Source organism: Triticum dicoccoides, chromosome 7B (genome assembly GCF_002162155.2).
Source record: "Triticum dicoccoides isolate Atlit2015 ecotype Zavitan chromosome 7B, WEW_v2.0, whole genome shotgun sequence".
Lineage (NCBI taxonomy): Eukaryota > Viridiplantae > Streptophyta > Magnoliopsida > Poales > Poaceae > Triticum > Triticum dicoccoides.
In genome coordinates this window covers 587,950,244-587,969,015 of record NC_041393.1, presented here as the reverse complement: position 1 = coordinate 587,969,015, position 18,772 = coordinate 587,950,244, and the positions used below count along the sequence as shown (strand labels likewise).

General features: G+C 42.8%; 2 protein-coding genes across 3 annotated transcripts; both read right to left on the bottom strand.

Moving 5' to 3' along the window:
• Positions 1–1,342: 1,342 nt before the first annotated feature.
• LOC119339152 (serrate RNA effector molecule-like) lies at positions 1,343–9,188 on the bottom strand. Its single transcript, XM_037611301.1, has 13 exons — positions 9,075–9,188; positions 7,645–8,150; positions 7,443–7,510; positions 7,109–7,163; positions 4,502–4,576; positions 4,335–4,409; positions 4,188–4,235; positions 3,929–3,997; positions 3,049–3,852; positions 2,905–2,953; positions 2,352–2,593; positions 2,074–2,268; positions 1,343–1,727 (listed from the first exon to the last, which is right to left on the bottom strand). The coding sequence occupies exons 1-13, from the start codon at positions 9,186–9,188 to the stop codon at positions 1,667–1,669; spliced, it is 2,361 nt and encodes a 786-aa protein (XP_037467198.1). The 3' UTR covers positions 1,343–1,666.
• A 1,899-nt stretch (positions 9,189–11,087) lies between these two features.
• On the bottom strand, positions 11,088–17,886 carry LOC119336766 (GATA transcription factor 20-like). 2 transcript variants are annotated; one of them, XM_037608846.1, is made up of 7 exons: positions 17,238–17,886; positions 17,063–17,146; positions 16,870–16,982; positions 15,109–15,237; positions 14,554–14,659; positions 12,282–12,353; positions 11,088–11,535 (listed from the first exon to the last, which is right to left on the bottom strand). In XM_037608846.1, the coding sequence occupies exons 1-7, from the start codon at positions 17,763–17,765 to the stop codon at positions 11,392–11,394; spliced, it is 1,176 nt and encodes a 391-aa protein (XP_037464743.1). In that variant the 5' UTR covers positions 17,766–17,886; the 3' UTR covers positions 11,088–11,391. The 2 variants fall into 2 exon arrangements, with proteins under 2 accessions (XP_037464743.1, XP_037464744.1); XM_037608847.1 differs by having other exon boundaries at positions 11,088–11,532; positions 17,238–17,883.
• Between the last annotated feature and the right edge of the window lie 886 nt (positions 17,887–18,772).

Sequence of the window (18,772 nt, the reverse complement as noted above, 5' to 3'; positions counted from 1 at the left end):
GTCAGCCTCAAACTTCTCTTTTGAATCATTTTCTCTATGCCCCATTTCGTCGAGCACCTTATGTGCGTGCAGCTCGCCGGGGAGGAGAGATTGGTGGCTCGCCGGGGACGAGAGCTTGCTGGCTCGCCGGCGAGGAGAGCTTGCTCCTTGCTGGATCCGGCGCGTGACCTCGGGTGTGACCATGGCGGGTCGGGAGGCGCATGTTGAGGTGGAAGGCAGGCTGGCACCGTTCATGGCCGTACGACGGGCAGATTTGCTGGCCCGTACGCTGCAGGCGGCGAGGCGCAGCCGTCACCGGCCAACGCCGAAGGCTCGATTCCGATGGTTGTTGTAGCTCTCCCCGACCTGGCCACCCTCTCGCGCGTCAGGCCTGCGCTCGGCGGGAGCGGTCTCCGCCAAGATTCCAGGAGAGCACGCGGGGCTTGTGCGTGCGTTCACTCTTGCAGGAGGGAGAGCCAGTTGCGCAATACGGCTGCCGGCGGGGGGAGAGGTAGGCGGAGGTGGTGCGGTCCTGCTGCCGGCGGGGCGCAACGGTGCGGTGCCAGGCTGAGCTCGGACGGCACATCAATGGCCTCAGCCGGCGATCTTTGAGGCCGGTGAAGGAAGGAACATGCGGCGGGTGGCGGATGGAATGAGGCGATCGGCGGCGACCTCACTGGCGACGGCGGAGGGCACCAGGAAGCGGGATCGATGGGCGGCAGCGGTAGGTCGCGCTCCTGCTGCTTGCTCATCCGCACGTGAGAGGTGGATGACGGCACCAGTCAGGGATAAAAATTGATTGTTTCTCATTGTAAATTTTATTGATAATGACATGTGGGCCCCACAAGTCATAACGGTCAACTTAACTGTTCAGTTAACCGCGTTGACTTTTATGCCACAGGGAACCTCACATGTGGGCCATATCTGTTAGAAAACGGTTTAAACTTTAAGCACACTGCGATTTGGGCTTTTTGAAACAACACCCCCGGGCTTGGTAGTTATCAGCGAAAAAAATAAATTTGATAGTTTTTTGGAATCATATCTTGAATTGTAGTAGTTTTATGCTATTTACTTGACAAGACAAGCAACAGCTGCTTCCCTTCATCAAAAGAAGAAAAAAAAACAGCATCAGCGTTACAATGTTCTCCCCGTCAGTCGTACCAACACAACCTAGCGAATATGCATGTGAACAGCTTTACAATGTTCTCCACGAATTTATTTTTTTCTTTCACGTGAGTGAAGTATCTCACATCTTGAAACTCGACACACGTGTAGAACAAATCCATATGTACATGTGCAATTTTTTCAGAATTTTTTGTCTCTTCAAAAGTTCAACTTTTTTATAAAAAAAATAGGGCTCATGGAGCGCAATATCCAAAACGATTTCATTTTCATACAACATCCCATTATTAAATACAGTCTCAAAAGACAAAAAAATGTTGTTTCAAATAGAAATAAATCCTTTTCTGTGACTGCATAATAGTAGCAAATATCAAGTTCCAGCCATTTAAGCTAAAACTCACAACATTACAGGCTTCCTCAAAAAATAACATATCTTCCTCCTATGCCTCTTCGCAGGAAATAAAAATACGTCCTCATTCTAATGGAAGGTCCAAAAACCTCAACGCAAATGGAGATGCTAGCGAGTGTTGGGCATTGGCAAGATTTGCCTGTATGGCAGGACAGCCTACAAACTTCTGTAGTCAAGAACAGTAACTTCCTCGTCAGGGGCATCGAGATCATTATAGCTGCAACCCAACCAGGACCCGAGATGAGTTAACCGGACAGCAAAGGATTAAGATATAGTGGAGTAGCATGGTAAAATTCAAAAACCAAGACATACTATACAATAACATAAAACAATACTTGCCCATACAACAACATAAAAGAAATGTTATCATAAAACTTTAAGCCCCACAAGTATAGTGATATTGTATTTTATTGCTGGTGTATAGACTAAATGATACTAAAACATAAGTTGCTTTACATTGAAGTATAGCGACATGGTATTCGATTGCTGGTAACAGTTCATATCTAGAGCAAATAAATATAACGAGACAATTAAATTTAGCATCATCATAACTAACTACTAACCTTCGCAAACGACGAGGATCATGATGGAAAGATGGTGGCATGGCTATAATTGGTGCTGGGCCCCCACCCATCATCGATCCAAGCACTCCTGAGTTGCCATGAGGTCCGCCATTTGGTTCGAATGGGGAAGGTCCTTGCTCTCTCAGCATATGCATGGCTATTTCTGGAGGTGCAGGAACAAATGGTCCCAATGGACTGAAAACAAAAGCACCCACACCATTTAGCAGGCTACAAAGTTCCTATTGAGGGTATATTGAGATTCATAGCTTTTCACGTACCCGGCACCGGGAACAGGCATCAATATCGGTGGAGCAGGGAATTCAGCCGAAAAAGGAGCATTGGAGCCTCTTCCACGGAAGGAATCAAACATCTGATCGTCAGTTCCATCACGGCTTGGAGAGCCATCACCTCTACCATGTCTGCCTCCATCTCTATCTGCCCTGTCATATTCTCTGCGATTGCCACGGTCATATCTCAGACGACTATCCATACCATTGTCAGATCTCCGCCTTGATTTGTCCTGCAAATCAGAAGTAGGATCGTTTTATCAAGATTGTCCATTGCATATTTCAATAGATGTTGATGCTGATGCAGTGTTGTTCTAACTAGTAAGTAGTAACAGGAAGGCAAGAGACATACAAAATATATCTTCAATAAAAGTAGGGTATTAGTGGCAGACTAATTTAAACCACAGATTCAAGACCAAGCTTCAACCATAACTAAAACCATGAGTAGAGCAAATACATAAAACTTGCAAAAGGTATGCAGCACTTGCAGGTTATGCTATTCTATATTTTATTTAAGAATGCAAATGGAGTGTGTGATTCTTACTGCTGCAGATTGCTGCATAACTGGTGTTCCACCTGGTGCATTAGGGTCACTGTTCACAAAGGAAATACTTGATAAGTATTACCACCTAAAAAAAGATTGATGGTACTGTCCTACAGATTGAAATAGAAGATTGCAGGAACATGCCTCATGTAATTTTGGGAATAAATATCCTCCCGGAGGTTTGAAGTAACTTCTAACACAATCTCTGGATGCTTGAGCCTCAAATGCTTGTAAACAAACTCAGGAGCATGGAAAAGTTTTGTACAGCCCTTGGCTCCACAGCCATATTTCCATCCATACTTCTCATCCCTTATTTTCCTGACATGAGGTTCAAGGACTTCAGCAGCTGCTGCATCAATTTTATCCTTGGCCGTTAATATAACCATGGGATCTTGACCAGTCAACCTTTCCTGCCAGTAAGTATCCAGCTTCTTCTCCCAATCAGCAGCATTGATATTAGTTGTACTAGGAGTCTTATTATCAGTTCTCACATGACGAAGGCCTTTTGCCTCGTTCGTCTCGGACATGCCATAGTAATCAACTCCATGAATACGCCATAAATATGTAAGAAGGGTGTCAAGGAGCTCAACACCTTCAAGGCCCTTGACAGTTGTTAAGCCTCGGACTATAACTATAGGGCCCATAGATCCCATATGTGATTTGTCTACATCCGACTTCTCATGATCACCACTTGACAAGACATTTCCCTGAATACCCTTCTCGGTGTCCAGCCTACGGACAAGACCTAGGGTTCGTTCTATGTCAGTTTGAATTCGTCGAGGTTCAGAGCTGACCGGATGAGCCTTAGGAGCAGCAGAAAGAGGATCTGTTTCTTTTGAAGAACCTCTGCTTTGTTTTCTTCTTTTGTCACCATCTGCATCATCCTCGGAGTTTCCATCATTGCCATTTTCTGATTTATTTGCTGCAGACGCAATTATTCCAGGGCCACTGTCCAGCAGAATATTAGTTATCAACACAAAAGCCAAATGAGCATGATAACAAAAACTGTAGGAAAGTTACTCACAGGTCCAGAGTTCCATTTTGCAAATCAAGAAAGAAATCCTTAGCGACTACTTTACAGCGTTCATTCCTCCTGTGTAAGCAAATCGAAATAGACCAATATTAGCAAGACTAAACTAACGACGATGCAGAAGGAATTAAAATAAACCGTAAAAAAACTCTGCATGTAAAGAGATGTTACAACCAAAACACTTTCCAAGGTCAAGGGTATGACAAGGGTAAAAAGACCAACAGAGAAGTATTAACATGGTATGCAACTCCACCTTTCAATAACAGATAATAAGTTGGTTGGATGGTACTTGTCTTTCAACCTGCAAGTGAAAAAATTGAATTGGACAGTTAAGTAATTGGGCTATATGTATTCCTGCTGAGGCAAGTTAGCACATGGAATTACATCATTACAAGCATACCAGTCCTCATTCTTGTGGAGATCAAAATAAGCACGTTTCTGGGTAGTGATGTATTCCGTCTTGTACTCTTGGTACCTTGTTAACAAGCACAATAGTAAGTAAGAACAAGAAGATGGCACCAGAGATATAATTGAAAATATTCTTTCACTAATGAGAGTAATGATTACCTGCTCTCAGCTTCAGCTGGTGATACATCATCCTCAAGAACTTGAATGAACTGTTTGTAGGTCATTAAGCCTTCCCTGGTAAGATGCATAATCATATAAGAATAGAGAAATATGCCATCAGAAACACACAAAGCTATGCTCCAATCTTCTATTTGAAACGTTAGAATGGATAGGTCCTGAAACTTGAGAAGAAAGGTGCCTAAAGCTACTGAGGAATGACCCAAATAAAAATCTGATACATAAATACGAGTACGCTTAAACTACAGTAGGAGTCTTCTCAGATTTGTTCAATTTTGAGGGGGGAATGGCTCGGACATCAAATCAAGCAACTCCGTGTTCAGACGCATGCTTGCCAGAAAAGTTTGGAAAAAAAAGGAATTGCATTCTGCTGCAAATATAATATCTAACATGTGTTATTGGCGTGCATCAACATAGCATAGAATTCATGTGAAGTCTCCACATTTGTGTCTTATTACATACTCCTACTTACATAAAATTGCTGCTCAGTACAATGTTCAATTCAGATTGGTCAACAAAGTATCTAGAAGAGATATAATTTGTTCTCAAAGACGAAAGAAAACCAAACAAGAATTATGTTACCGACTTGCAAACATATACTCCCTCCGTTCACAAATATAAGATGTTTTGGATATTTCCATATGGACCACATACAGACTGCAATGAGTGAACAAACACACTAAAACATGTCTATATGCATCCAATTCAGAAAAAAAAAAGTTGGAACATCTTATATTTGTCAACGGAGTGAGTATTATACAATAGTAAGTTAGTAACCTGTTCCAACTTCCCATGATCCTGCCAAATACTTCACATATCTGATAAACATATTAAACAAGATCTTTTCTGATAGAACTACCAATATACTCCCTCTGTCCCAAAATTCTTGTCTTGAATTTGTCTAAATACGAATGTATCAAGTCACATTTTAGTATTAGATACATCCGTATCTACAAAAATCTAAGACAAGAATTTTGGGACGGAGGGAGTACAAAAATCTTTAGCAGGCAAAAAAAAACTTTAGGACAAATCATGAATCAGACGTAAGGAAAAAGGCAAAGGGGTGAGACATTTTCATATTTCCAAGGGATGCAATCGTTTCATTTGTGTGTAACAAAATTCCAGCTCATGTCTTGAAGTTGTTTTATTTGGGTATAACAAACTTATGTAATTCCATTAGATGGCAATTTAAGAACTACAGGGAGCAAAGTGTGGGACACAGCAACACAATTTAGTTTCTCCTTCTATAGATCTCAACTCCAACAATCAAATCCAAAAAATGACCCACAGGTTTGTTGATGCATCAACATGCAATAGCACAAAAGGAATCAACAGAATATTGAACTGATAAGTTAAAGTTAGACCATGTACACATATAGCACTTATACCAATACATAATAGACTTGGACCATCTAACCTTCTAATGCCCTCAACTATCAAGAATTCTGATTTCCACATCCACATATTCAAATTTCTATGTACTCCATAAGGTATCATGTGTTCTTGAGAAATCATGGATGGTATCATGCAAACAATAAAACAAGTACAATTGCAAAATATGGTGCCAAAACATGACTTTTGTTCTGCACATAAAAAAACTAAATCACTAATTGATGCAGTTTGAATGACACACTATTCACCACGCTAACTGCACCAAATTGCTCTTCCTTGTACAAGACATAATGTATATAATTTATATCCATCAACCTTTAAGAATGACTTTTTGTAGTGGTAAAATGCATGTTCACACCAGGTTGAAAAATATAAGATTTAACTCGACTACTCCAAACAAAATGGGCCATCCATTCATGTCTCTCTTCTGAACAAGTACCAACGAATAAATGAACTTATTGCAGATATGATGAAAATGGCAAAGATGAATATGTTAAAAAAAGGATTAGTGTAAACCGTGTAGCATGAATATCTATGCAAATATGCAAGAAAACTAAAGTAGTGCACAACTACATATATCTCAAGGTTTTTACATGGGATTTTTAATGTAGATTTATGCTCAATATAGGAGCATGCACATCAAAATAGTGGACTATAACATGCAAACAATAAAATAATCAGCAAAGTTGGCCTCATGTTTATTATCTTGAGATAAAAAACTGAGAAATAATTCAAATAAGTCAATGCCCAAACTGCCTGCTGTTAACAGATAAAGAATATTCTCATAAGATTCTCCATTTGACTGCATCCAAAACATACACCAATCCTGCCTTCGAGAGTTTAGCTGCTAGATTACTGGGAGGAGGCCTTTTGTGGTGGTGGTGGTAGTGCTGACTGTAAAAAGAGCACAAGGCTTGCTGGTGGCTAATAAGAGTAATTAGGAATCAAGGATCCAACGTGCATAGAGCCAAGGATCAGTTTGCTTTCGAACATCAAATATGGAGAATTTCTGAGAAGATTCTCTATCTGTTAACTGCGGCTAAGAGCATAGCAGAAGACTTAATTTGCATATTATTTTACAATACTGACAATTCCTACATGTGCCCAGGAGGAAAAATAAGAGTGTCCAGAAACCCAAAAGACTAACCATAATAAGGAAATAAACATGTAGATGTAGGTAATTATATACATATATACCTTTGGGTATTCCCAGGACCATCATTCGGTGCCCCAAATCTAGAATCAGGCCAATCTGGATATCACAATTGAGTTGTCATCAGATTTTCCACTGAATGAACAAGGAGTCTTTTCTAAAGGTAAAAAGAAACGATGAATCATGATAACAAAGTGGTAGATAAATATATGATCAGGTGGTCAAATTTCGAACTGCAACTAAGAGCATCCTAGGATGAAAGCTAATGGTGCAGCCGAGCACTCATAAACTTTTCCCACCGATGGTTTGATGTTGCGTATACTTACTTTTGGAGACTAATTGATAGGATGGAATTCTCAATGAAGGGCAAATCCTCACCTGAAGCACGATGCCTGCCGTGGTACCGGTCATCGTCGTACCCACCTCTGCCTCCGCCACGGTCGTACCTGCAGAAGCAACACCATGAAACCTTACGACCCATCTCGGGAGCTAATCAGGCATCCAGTACGAAAAGCTCGATCAGCGACCGAGCTGAGGACGACGCCCAGAGTCCCACAGCCCCTGGGTGCGTTATCCGTACCGTGGTGGGGGGCTGCCGCGACCTCCTCGGCGGTCGTACCCGTCGTCCCGCCTGGACCGCTTGAAGGGCGGCGACGGGGACCTCCTGGACGGCGGCGAGTGGCGGCGGCGCGGCGGGGGGCTGCGCGAGCCGCGGCGGTCGCGGTCGCGGATGCGCTCGGGGCGCGAGGAGCCGATGGGCGGCGGCGGCGGCAGGGAGGGCCGCGGGGGCGAGCGGCTCCGCTTGCGGGTGGGCGGGGGCCCGCCGGGCGGCGGCGGCGGGGGCGGGGGCAGCGGCACGGGGCGGTCCTCGGGGCTGGGGCTGTCGGGCGGCGGAGGCAGCGGGCGGGGCGGCCCGGAGCTGGGGTCTACGACGTCCGCCATGGGAGGGGCGCTTGGCGGCGGAGCAGCTAGGGTTTGCAAAGCCGAGGAGGAGTGGAGCGGCTGGCGATGGAGCCGAGGGAGGGGGAGGCCGAAATAGGTACTAGGCCGCGGCGCACGAGATAAAACGGGCAGGGTCGGGTCGGGCTGCAATCGCGAACGGGTTTTACAGTACTCGGGCTCGGATCTTATTTTCTTTTGGTATTGTTATTATTATCCAACGAACGCTCAATTGACAAGGGGTGGCAAGCGAACGTTTTTTTTTTCTTGACAAGTTTATATGATGAGACATACTGCCTCTGTATTAGTGTCAGAAAATGTCTTATGTTATATTTTGACATAGAGGGAAGAGCGGGCTTTTTTCTTTCTGGGTGTGCTACGTGTCCGCCTGCTGATCTTTTTAAAAGATCGGTCGGCTCGTGAGCTGTCAGATCTGACGCTCCACCATTGCAATACAGTTCTTGCAGGTTTGTTTTTGCAATAGATGCCTTGTTGCAAAAAAAATTCTGTCTTCACCTTTTTACAACATAACTGATGTTACGAGAATAACTTTCCAAACATTGGTGATGTTGCACAAAATTTTGAGTGGAATCATGAGGAGTGGAGGACACATGTCCGAGACGCGGACGAAAGCCAAGAAATTAATCAGTCGATTGAGGAGAATCGTTTCCTCTTTTGCAGCAATTTTTTGTCTTCTTTTCTATAAATTGCTATGTGTTTCTGAAGAATATGCCATTATTCTCTCACAACGTAAATTGTCAGGAAAAACGTTTGCAATTGCCACCCTTTTCCAACTGACGTTCCTCATATAAGAGGGGCCTTTCTTTTCATGCTCTTGTGGATGCCCACTAGCGGTAGCCTTGTGCCAGTCAATGGCGAAGCAATGGAATATTCCGGACGTCCGGCGTCTAGTGCACATTGGGCCGGAGTGGCTCCTTCATGTGCTCGCTGACTTGTCCGAAGACGAACTGATGTATACGCTCATGATGATGCTGGCACGTCGGGAATGAGATTGTCCACGACAAACCACCACCTCTTGTGGAAGCCTCAACTAGGTTCCTAACTAGCTACATCAACTTTCTTCTGGCCATTGAGGTGAATCCCCAAGGTGATCATGTCAAAGGGAAGATGGTGGTTGTGCCCCATCAACTTTCTCTTCTTCCCGTGAGCTACGGCTTTGTGCATCCCCGCTAGAGTCAGAGCTAGCTGCTTGTTTGGAGGGCATCTCCTTTGCTTCCCAGTGACGTGTTGCCAATTGTGATTCAAATGGATTGCCTCGACGTGGTAAAGCTGAAGGAGTAGATGACCAGTTGAAGCATATGATGACGGTTCGAGAGATTGTTGCTCTTCTTTAGGATCGTGGTGAATTCTTAGTCAAGCATGTTAGGAGAGAACAAAACGTTGTTAGTCACTTTTTAGCAAACTTTGATCAAATTAAGAGGCGCACTGCAGTGTGGCTTCGATCAGGTCCGAACAAGGTCCCAACACTACGTAATGCAGACTTGTCTGTTTCTTGATGAACGAATTCACCTTTTCCTCGCCAAAAATAAAAATAAAAAAATAGGGTCCTTTCTTTTTGGATATGGACAGTGGAGACGGTGATCTTTTTTTATTATTATTTCCTGCCGACTCGGCTGTATGTCCAGCACCAGGGGAGATATGTCGTTCTGTATTTATTATTACTAGCAAAAGAGCCCGTGCGTTGTAACGGGAGAGAAAACATAACACACACTTTTAACTCAACAACATCACTCGAGACCACAATAAGTCCATCTCCTTTATTTTTGCGAGGCATCATATTTGTGTTGCCGCTTATCCTCCTTCTCACCCTCGCCGACGATGACCTTGGTGTTCACACAAAACAACAAAAAATGTGTGTTGAATATAGTTAATCCTAAGGCGTCTCTCTCTCCCTCTCTCCTCCCTCTCCCTCTCTCTCTCCCTCCCTCTCTCTCTCTCTCTCTCTCTCGCTTTCTCTCACTCTCGCGATGAGAAATCTGTTGTTTTCCTTGCGACATTTTTCAGAGGTATGCGCATGTAGTTATCGATGTTTTCTTTTCCGTATATGGTTATAGTGGGGTGTTTATTTGCAATCAGGATCGCCACCGGTATGAAAAAAAACGGATCTTGTGCTATAAATTATATGTTTGCTTCCATAAAAATATTTTAAAAATATTTAACAGGTAAAATTAACATCATATTTAGATTCCACACATTTTTCTAATAAAATTTCATATATAATATGTTAAAATCGAAGTTACGGTTTAAAAGATACAGATAATTTAGGAAATCATTTGGTTTGACTCAAATATATTCCAAAATAATATTTAAAATACTTAACAGGTAAAAATAATCTCATATTCATATTCTACATATTTTTCTAATCAAATTTCATATATAACATGTTCAAATCGAAGTTACGGTCTAAAATATATGGATGATTTTATAAAGCATTTGTTTGACTTAAATATGATCCGCGGATGAATTGCCTAAAACATCTGGGGGGGTTTGAAAAATATAAAATAACGGTTCGGGTGTGACTTAAATCCGGACGATGGGTTGGTTTTAAGAAAAGACAAAGGCTTTTGTGTAAAATATGAAAATAACGATTTGTTTTAACTTAAACAAGACTGCGGGTTGAATTCTCTGAAATAGAGGGACTTCTCTAAAAAATGGCATGACAGATGAAAGAAACATGTTTAAATCAGAATTACGGTCTAAAATATATGGATGATTTTATAAAGCATTTGTTTGACTTAAATATGATCCGCGGATGAATTACCTAAAACATCTGAGGGGTTTAAAAAATGTAAAATAACGGTTCGGGTGTGACTTAAATCCGGACGGCGGGTTGGTTTCAAGAAAAGACAAGGGCTTTTGTGTAAAATATGAAAATAACGATTCGTCTTAACTTAAAACAAGACTGCGGGTTGAATTCTCTGAAATAGAGGGACTTCTCTAAAAAATGCCATGACGTACGAAAGAAACCCAATTTGCTTTATTATTATTAGGTAAAGATAAAGATTATTTTTACATAAATTCTGCACTCAGCACACATCACAGAACTCAGTAACAGACACTAGGTTGCTTCAGCATGGGTTAAAACGACTACTTTGATATCATCTGTAAATAACAACAGGCCACAGGGCATTCACACTGGACTCAAACAAGAAGAAACAGAATTGTCATATAGCCACAACAACAGCGGTAAGCACGATTCCATCAGATAAAAACAGCAGCTCTACAAACCCTAGACGACACTAATACCGACAGCCTAACTCAGGTTATAATACAAGCACTTTTCACCTACACAGGAAGTTCACTCTCAAAGAGGAGGATGACGCTCCTTCATCCATCCACCGTTAAAAACATGCAGCAATCCTGCTCATCATGTCGAAGACCCATGGCCATGACCGTTGGCGTCGCTCGCTGGTGCTGGGTTTTGTTGCTCGGCAAAGGGCACTATGGCAGCATTTCCATTCTGCTGAGAGAGGGTGCTTCCATTCTGCTGAGAGAGGGTGTTTCCATTCTGTTGATAGTGTGAATTCAAGCGTCAACCACCAGCTCATTCATAATATCAAAATCGTTGTAAGGATTAGGTGTAGGTTGGAAAACGGGTTCCCAAGTCGTAACAGGATGGTGGAGATACTTCTAGATCCTCTATACTTGCTGCTTGAAAAGTTGAAATGGGAGTATCTAACATTTCTATGGCATCGGAAGAAGAAAATGGCATGTCACCTTATGTGCTTAGGACTCTTGGTGCAAATATATGCGAACAAAATCAGACATTTTGTCGGTGTTAACCAAACCAATGTTCAATAAACAATGGATTCCATAAAAACAAGGCACCCATTCATGTCACCAAAATTTTCAAATGGGCAAACTTTCTTGAGTCAATGATGTATTGAAAGAGATCAAGATTAGTTAAGATTATAACATAAACTGATGATCCTCTTTTTTATATTCCAATTTCAGGACACGGGAATCATAATTTGTTTTATGTCCTTTTATGTGCGTACTTGTTAATTCCTAATTTAAATGACTGAAAATACATTAACCAATTTTTACTCGGTATTTTCCGAAGTTTCAGCCATTGCTTAGTATTGGGACCATTGTTAAGATGGACATCATGCAAAATACAATCCTTTCTCAGATAATTCTGTAAGATATGGACCCAGCTCATTTTTCAAGAAAGAACAAATAATCGCTTCAGCTTATAGGGAAAGTTTAGCATACTCAGTATTTTCAGAAGCAACTAATAATAGATAAGAGACTTACACTATCATTTGGACCTGTTGACACCATTTGAAGAGATGGAGGAGTAGACTTTGATAGGTCCCGCAACATGCCCTGTAGAAAATAAACATGGAAGGTTAGCAAGTCGTCTGGCATAGTGGCATCAACTTAATAACTAATCAACTTCACATAAAGAGGAGAACTGGGCTACAGCCCAGTGCTGGGTGTGAAGTTCTGTCACCCCACCCTCCAAGGTTCGATTCCTGTGATGTGAATTACTTTCTCTGAGTATTTTACGGGGTGGAAAAGCTTGCATCGCGTTGTCTTCTTCAAACAAAACCATGAGACTCCTTCCCAAGGGTCTCTTTTACAATTCACAAAGGGATTATACACACAAAAAAACTACATGTACATAAAATTTTCATTTACAAGGTAAGGTGCTTGAATCCAATAATACATGAAAGAGAAACTAAGTGATGCAGAATTTAGACATCCCCAACCTTCTGTGTAACAGATCATTTATGGACCGCCGATATTTTTTCAAATAAAAATAATGATTAACCCATAAAGCATTATTGACAGGTTAATTTGCTTCAAGTTGTATAAAGTGCTGAAAAAAAAATACTCTTTAACTCCACTACGAAATACTCCCTCCGTCCGGAAATACTTGTCGGACAAATGAATGAAAATGGATGTATGTAAAACTAAATTGCGTCTAGATACATCCGTTCCTCTGACAGGTATTTTGGGACGGAGGGAGTACACTCAAATGGTAACACCTGTTATTTGTCGAGCATTTTTCCACAGCAGAGATTAAATACAACCAAACATGCACACCATCCAGGATGCATCTACATTCATTACAATCATCTAGATTTTTTGTTCTAGTAGAATTTAATCTAAACTAATGTTAGAACTGTTCGTTTTTACAGAAAACAAGGAACAAACTAGATACTAACCGTTCTAGTGCCCTGAACTTCACCAATATGACATACAGCAAACAGAAAAGGACACAGTGTTTTACGGCCAATAGAACGATTGTGTAGATACATAAATAGATCAAGATAAGCACTGGTTACTTAAAGTATAGAGTTCTAATAAACTTTAGAAACTAGAGAATACCCTGCGCGTTGCTGCGGGAATTGATTGCAATATATTTCAGTGAGCATTTTGTCTGAAGCTTCCATCGTTCAATTAGTAATATATGAACTAAAGCTAAAAATAAATATTATATACTGTATTTGGTTATTGCGTAGTCTGAAAATATTTTGAATATAAGTGGCATAACGTAAAGGAAAGCTTTTTTACATGCATGTTGAGTGGACCTTTGATGAGGTGGCATGTGTGATGAGGTGGAAGGTGTGCATGAGATCAACTAATAATGGAAAACTTTTTCTCATGCATGAAGTGGTGGGCATTTGATGAGGTGGCATGTGTGCATGTCAAGATATAGAGATAGTGGGGATGAACTATTTAGGTATATAGGATAAGTTAACCAAGTAGTAAAATAACCTAAGCACTCCCTCCGTCCGGAAATACTTGTCATCAAAATGAATAAAAGGGGACGTATCTAGATGTATTTTAGTTCTAGATACATCCCTTTTTGTCCATTTTGATGACAAGTATTTTCGGACGGAGGGAGTATTAATTAATTGATGGTAAAATGAGTTGTTTCAACACAAAGGACCCAACAACAACAAAGCCTTTAGTCCCAAACAAGTTGGGGTAGGCTAGAGCTGAAAGCTGAAACCCATAAGATCTCGCAACCAACTCATGGTTCTGGCACATGGATAGCAAGCTTCCATGCACCCCTGTCCATGGCAAGTTCTTCGGTGACACTCCAGTCCTTCAGATCTCTCTTTACGAACTCCTCCCATGTCAGGTTCGGTCTACCCCGACCTCTCCTGACATTATCAGCACGCTTTAGCCGTCCGCTATGCACTGGAGCTTCTGGAGGCCTGCGCTGAATACGCCCAAACCATCTCAGACGATGTTGGACAAGATTCTCTTCAAGTGGTGCTACCTCAACTCTATCTCGTATATCATCATTCCGGACCCGACTGTTGATAATTCCATTATACAGCATGATCTAAAAGTTATTCCGTCTATTCAACAATATATTTCCCGCATGGATACCTACTTTGATAGAATCTTTCTAGTGAGAAAAGAATAGTACGATTACGTAAACTAATACTCCAATTTGTGTCCCTAGGTATCTGTGCAAACAGATATTGTGAGATGGAGGTAGTACACTATATGCTTCTATCCTCAATTAAATTGATATGCAACAGCACTAGCAAGTATTTACAAGTACCTTATTTGCCCACATGAGGCCGCAAGCATTGCATAATGTTCTTGGCCCTTCAGGTCCACGACGCATCATAGGTGTATTATGTGCATTAGTACCACAGTGATGGCATCTGAAAGAATTTGAAAGAAGTCAGCCATCGGTAAAATTCACAAATAAAATCCCATGTGTTTACGAAATCAAAAGGTAAGATCTAACAGATACCCCATATGGAAAGAAGCATCTGTCCATGTATGCGAGGTGTCAGATAATACCTTCAGTCCATGTCAAACTTGCTTGCACAACTAACAAAGTAAGCAAATCTGAATATCCCAGGGAAGATGAGCTAGGCAAAGAAAAGGTACTGGTATATACTATTATGTGTACCAGTCAGCTCTATGAATTATGTACCATAAATTGTGTTTCTTTGTGGCACCTACAGTGACATACTAGAGCATTTAATTTCAAAAACAGCAATTATCGCACAGAAGGCATCTTTCAAAGCATCTAGAAATATTGCTGGATAACTCAAATAGACAAATACATTCCACTGACTCAGCAAAATACATTTCATCAACTTACGCAGCAGCAGACGGAGGTCGACCTTCCACTGATCCCCAATTTGGGGAGCCATCTGCAGTTGCCAGTTCAGATGTTCCGTCATCAGGTTTTGGTTTTGAAGATGTAAATTGGCCTCTATTACGCTGCATCCTATAAATACATGGAAAATATGGAAATGCATCAATAGTGTCTGTGCATAATCAGTGCAGAAGTAACCTAGACAACAAGCAAAATATAATCTTATCTAAATCAAAGAATGTTAGTATCAGAATATTAGGTAGTTTTTTTTCAGAAGTATCATATCATAGAATCACGATACTTTTTATAAAACTACAATTTGGTATATATAATAAATAAAATGCTCATCTAACACAAATTATAGGAAAATACTGTAGTATATGCTAGAATTGCATTGTACTAATACCATGCACGAGATAAATCCCAAACTGATGAAGTACAAATTTCTAACCCGACCAACACAACACAACAAAATTGTTTTAATAGATGCAGCGTCTATGTTTTTTTACTGAATGCAGCGTTCGCATTAATTTCACTACAAATTCATTTCTGGAAAATCATTTACTCTCCTCATTCAAGAGATGGAGAACATGGCGCCTAATGAATGCAGCCCAACTAAAAAAGCGCTGATAGGTGTACGATTAAGCGTGCTAGGCGCTAGGCGACAGCAGAGCTCCTAGCCTTAAGCATGCCTACGCGTGCACTTAGGCGATATAGACTCTATGCAGAGGCAAAATTAGGAATGTAAACCTGACTCTTTTTTGGATCTTGCGCGCATGAATGTACCTAAGTGGGCTTCTACTAAGAAGCTGAAGCCCAAGGCCTTCACAGGGTTTGTGAGGTGACTATGCAGGAACAATAGACGAGAGGTCTAGTGCCCACCTCAACTAGAACTAGACGTGCTTATAATGTTTTATGTGGCCTTGCTTAACCCACCATTGCAAAGCATGGACAGACCTTGCGGTTTTGTTCCCATAGATAGTGGTACCACAAATAGTTCATGTGCACCAATCCTAGCGATTCTACCTTTGGGAATGTAGTGTAACAATGATACGGTGGAACTGCGATACAGCGATACATGATAGTGATACACTACAAATCATTTAGCTCTGGTAAGAATGTAGAATCACAAGATAGTATGATACTATGATCTACGCTGTGAACCTGAAACCATATAAATCAAGAAGTGCCACACTACTATTACAACTGACAAGAATCATGGCGTACCAATGATATTTGACACGGTACAAACTAACAAGGCGAATGGAACAACTAGAGGCAATTAATTAATCTGCATACTGAACAGAGTTTGTCAATAAAAATGCAGTGGATGAGCATATGTTCCGAAGAAAACAACAGCAAAATAATACTCCCTCCGTTCCAAAATAGATGACTCAACTTTGTACTAACTTACTACAAAATTGAGTCATCTATTTTGGAACGGAGGGAGTATGTGTAAGGGAAGGACAGACCCAGTGCATAGAAGCTCCCACACAAGGTGGGGTCTGGGGAGGGATTATAGGAACCTAGTCTTAACCCTGCAAAGTGCAATGCAGAGAGGCTGGTTCGAACCCAGGACCTCTTGGCACAAGTGGGGAGGACTTCACCACTGCGCCAGGCCTGCCCTCTAGGGAGTATGTGTAAGGGATGTAACATATTTAAATGTATGCCATTAATAACCTTTCAAGACATAATGTGACTGCAATTTCCCAGACAACATTTCAGACATAAAGATTGGAATTCCCAGGCAACGATTATACCAACCTTAGAGCAACTTCCTTGCGAACTGTATACCGGATCTTCTTATCAAAGTTTCGCTCTTTCCGCTTCTCCCTAAACCTCATCAATGATGCCACCCGGTGTGGAAAATTCAACCTCTGAAGCATAGTAAATTCAACCTCTGACGCATGTGAATCATCCAGCATATAAAATATTAACTGTCATCACTTGTCTCAACCTTACTGTATGGAGTTGATGATGCTCCGGCACCTATGCCTGGGTTCAGTTCCCTTCCCCCTAGCAGCAAAAGCACAGCTTGCACCTGCGACAGCAATCAAAGACTAGTGAATTTACGAAAGAGGCAGGGGAGACAAAATTACACTACTACTACTAGCAAACGGCAAGAGACGGACCTTATCAGGGGAAACAGAGTCGAACACGTAGACCTCGCCCTGAAATGAAAGGGTGAGCTGGTTACCCGTGGCGGGCGGCACAATCGCAGAGACCATCGCCCCGTGCGGGTCCAACGGTGCGCAGGCCGCAGCTGCAGCAGCCGCCTGTGCCGCGGCCTCCGCGTCCATCGGGACGGACTCCCCGTTGCCGCCGTGCTGCCCATGCTCATGCTGCCCATCCCCCTCGCCCTCGTCGTCGTCCTCCTCCATCTCCTCCTCTTCCTCCTCTTCCTCCTCCTCCTCTTCCTCCTCCATCTCCTGCTCCTGCTCCTGCGCGTGCTCGTACGCGTTCATCGCCTCCGCCTCGGCCGCGACGGCCGCTATGGACGCGTTCAAGGCCTCCGCCTCGGCAGCCACGGCCGCGAGGTGGTCAATCACGGCGTCCGCTGCTGCGGGCGCAGCGGCGGGCGCGGGCGGGTCCTCCGCCGGCTGCGGGGGGCGCTCGGGGCCCCGGCGCGGCTGGTATGGCTTGCCGTCGTGCTGTGCCATGGCGAGGGACCGGATCGGACCGGATCGGACGACGGGGATGGGTGTGGGGAGGAGGGTGTGGTAACCCTAGGATCGCGATCCGATTTTGGTTTGGAGGGTGGAAATGGACACGGGCTGAGAGGTGCAGGGAGCGCGAGCGGTTTTCGGGCGGATCTCAGCCGTCCCGTCTCTCACAAGGTCGAGTCCCATTCCAGGGTCAGGATATATTCCCATTTTTCGAACATCCTCTCTTTTTCAAATCAAACTTCTCTATCTTTTTTTTTTGCGGGGAAACTTCTCTATCTTTACTCATACGTACTTAGCATACATAATCATCTGTAAAACGCACCTCATAAAATATACACGGATCAGTATACAACTTTTTTTTTTTGGGAAATCTTCCGATCTATTCATCTTCAATCATGGCAGTACAACGAATACCAAAAATAATAAAAATTACATCTAGATTCGTAGACCACCTAGCGACGACTACAAGCACTGAAGCGAGCCGAAGGCGCGCCGCCGTCATCGCCCCTCCATCGTCAGAGTCGGGCACAACTTGTTGTAGTAGACAGTGGGAAGTCGTCGTGCTAAGGCCTTATAGGACCAGCGCACCAGAACAGCAATCGCCGCAGATGAAGAATAACATAGATCGGAAGGATCCAATCCGAAGACACACGAACGTAGACGAATAGCAACGAGATCCGAGCAAATCCACCGAAGATATATCCGCCGGAGACACACCTTCACACGCCCACCAACGATGCTAGACGCACCACTGAAACGGGGGCTAGGCGGGGAGACCTTTATTTCATCTTCAGAAAGCCGCCGCCGTTTCGTCTTCCTGAGCAGAACACAAACCCTAACAAAATTGAAAGAAACGACTAAAAACGAAGCCCTCCCGCCGGCCCTTGGCAGGATCCACCGTGCCTCCATGGCCCTAGGGCCACCGGAGACGGGGCCGATCTGCGTCGGAGCCGGCGAGAGGCAGAAACCCTAGCTGCTTTTTTTAGGAGGAAGAGGAGGAT

Coding starts and splice junctions, on each gene's coding strand:
- LOC119339152 (XM_037611301.1), bottom strand. CDS start 9,188: ATGCACAAAGCCGTAGCTCACGGGAAGAAGAGAAAGTTGATGGGGCAC. Junction 7,164..7,442: donor CGGCAGGCATCGTGCTTCAG/GTGAGGATTTGC, acceptor TGTGATATCCAG/ATTGGCCTGATTCTAGATTT. Junction 4,410..4,501: donor CCAGCTGAAGCTGAGAGCAG/GTAATCATTACT, acceptor CTTGTTAACAAG/GTACCAAGAGTACAAGACGG.
- LOC119336766 (XM_037608846.1), bottom strand. CDS start 17,765: ATGGCACAGCACGACGGCAAGCCATACCAGCCGCGCCGGGGCCCCGAG. Junction 17,147..17,237: donor ACTCTGTTTCCCCTGATAAG/GTCCGTCTCTTG, acceptor TTGCTGTCGCAG/GTGCAAGCTGTGCTTTTGCT. Junction 12,354..14,553: donor GCCTCATGTGGGCAAATAAG/GTACTTGTAAAT, acceptor TATTTTCTACAG/GGCATGTTGCGGGACCTATC.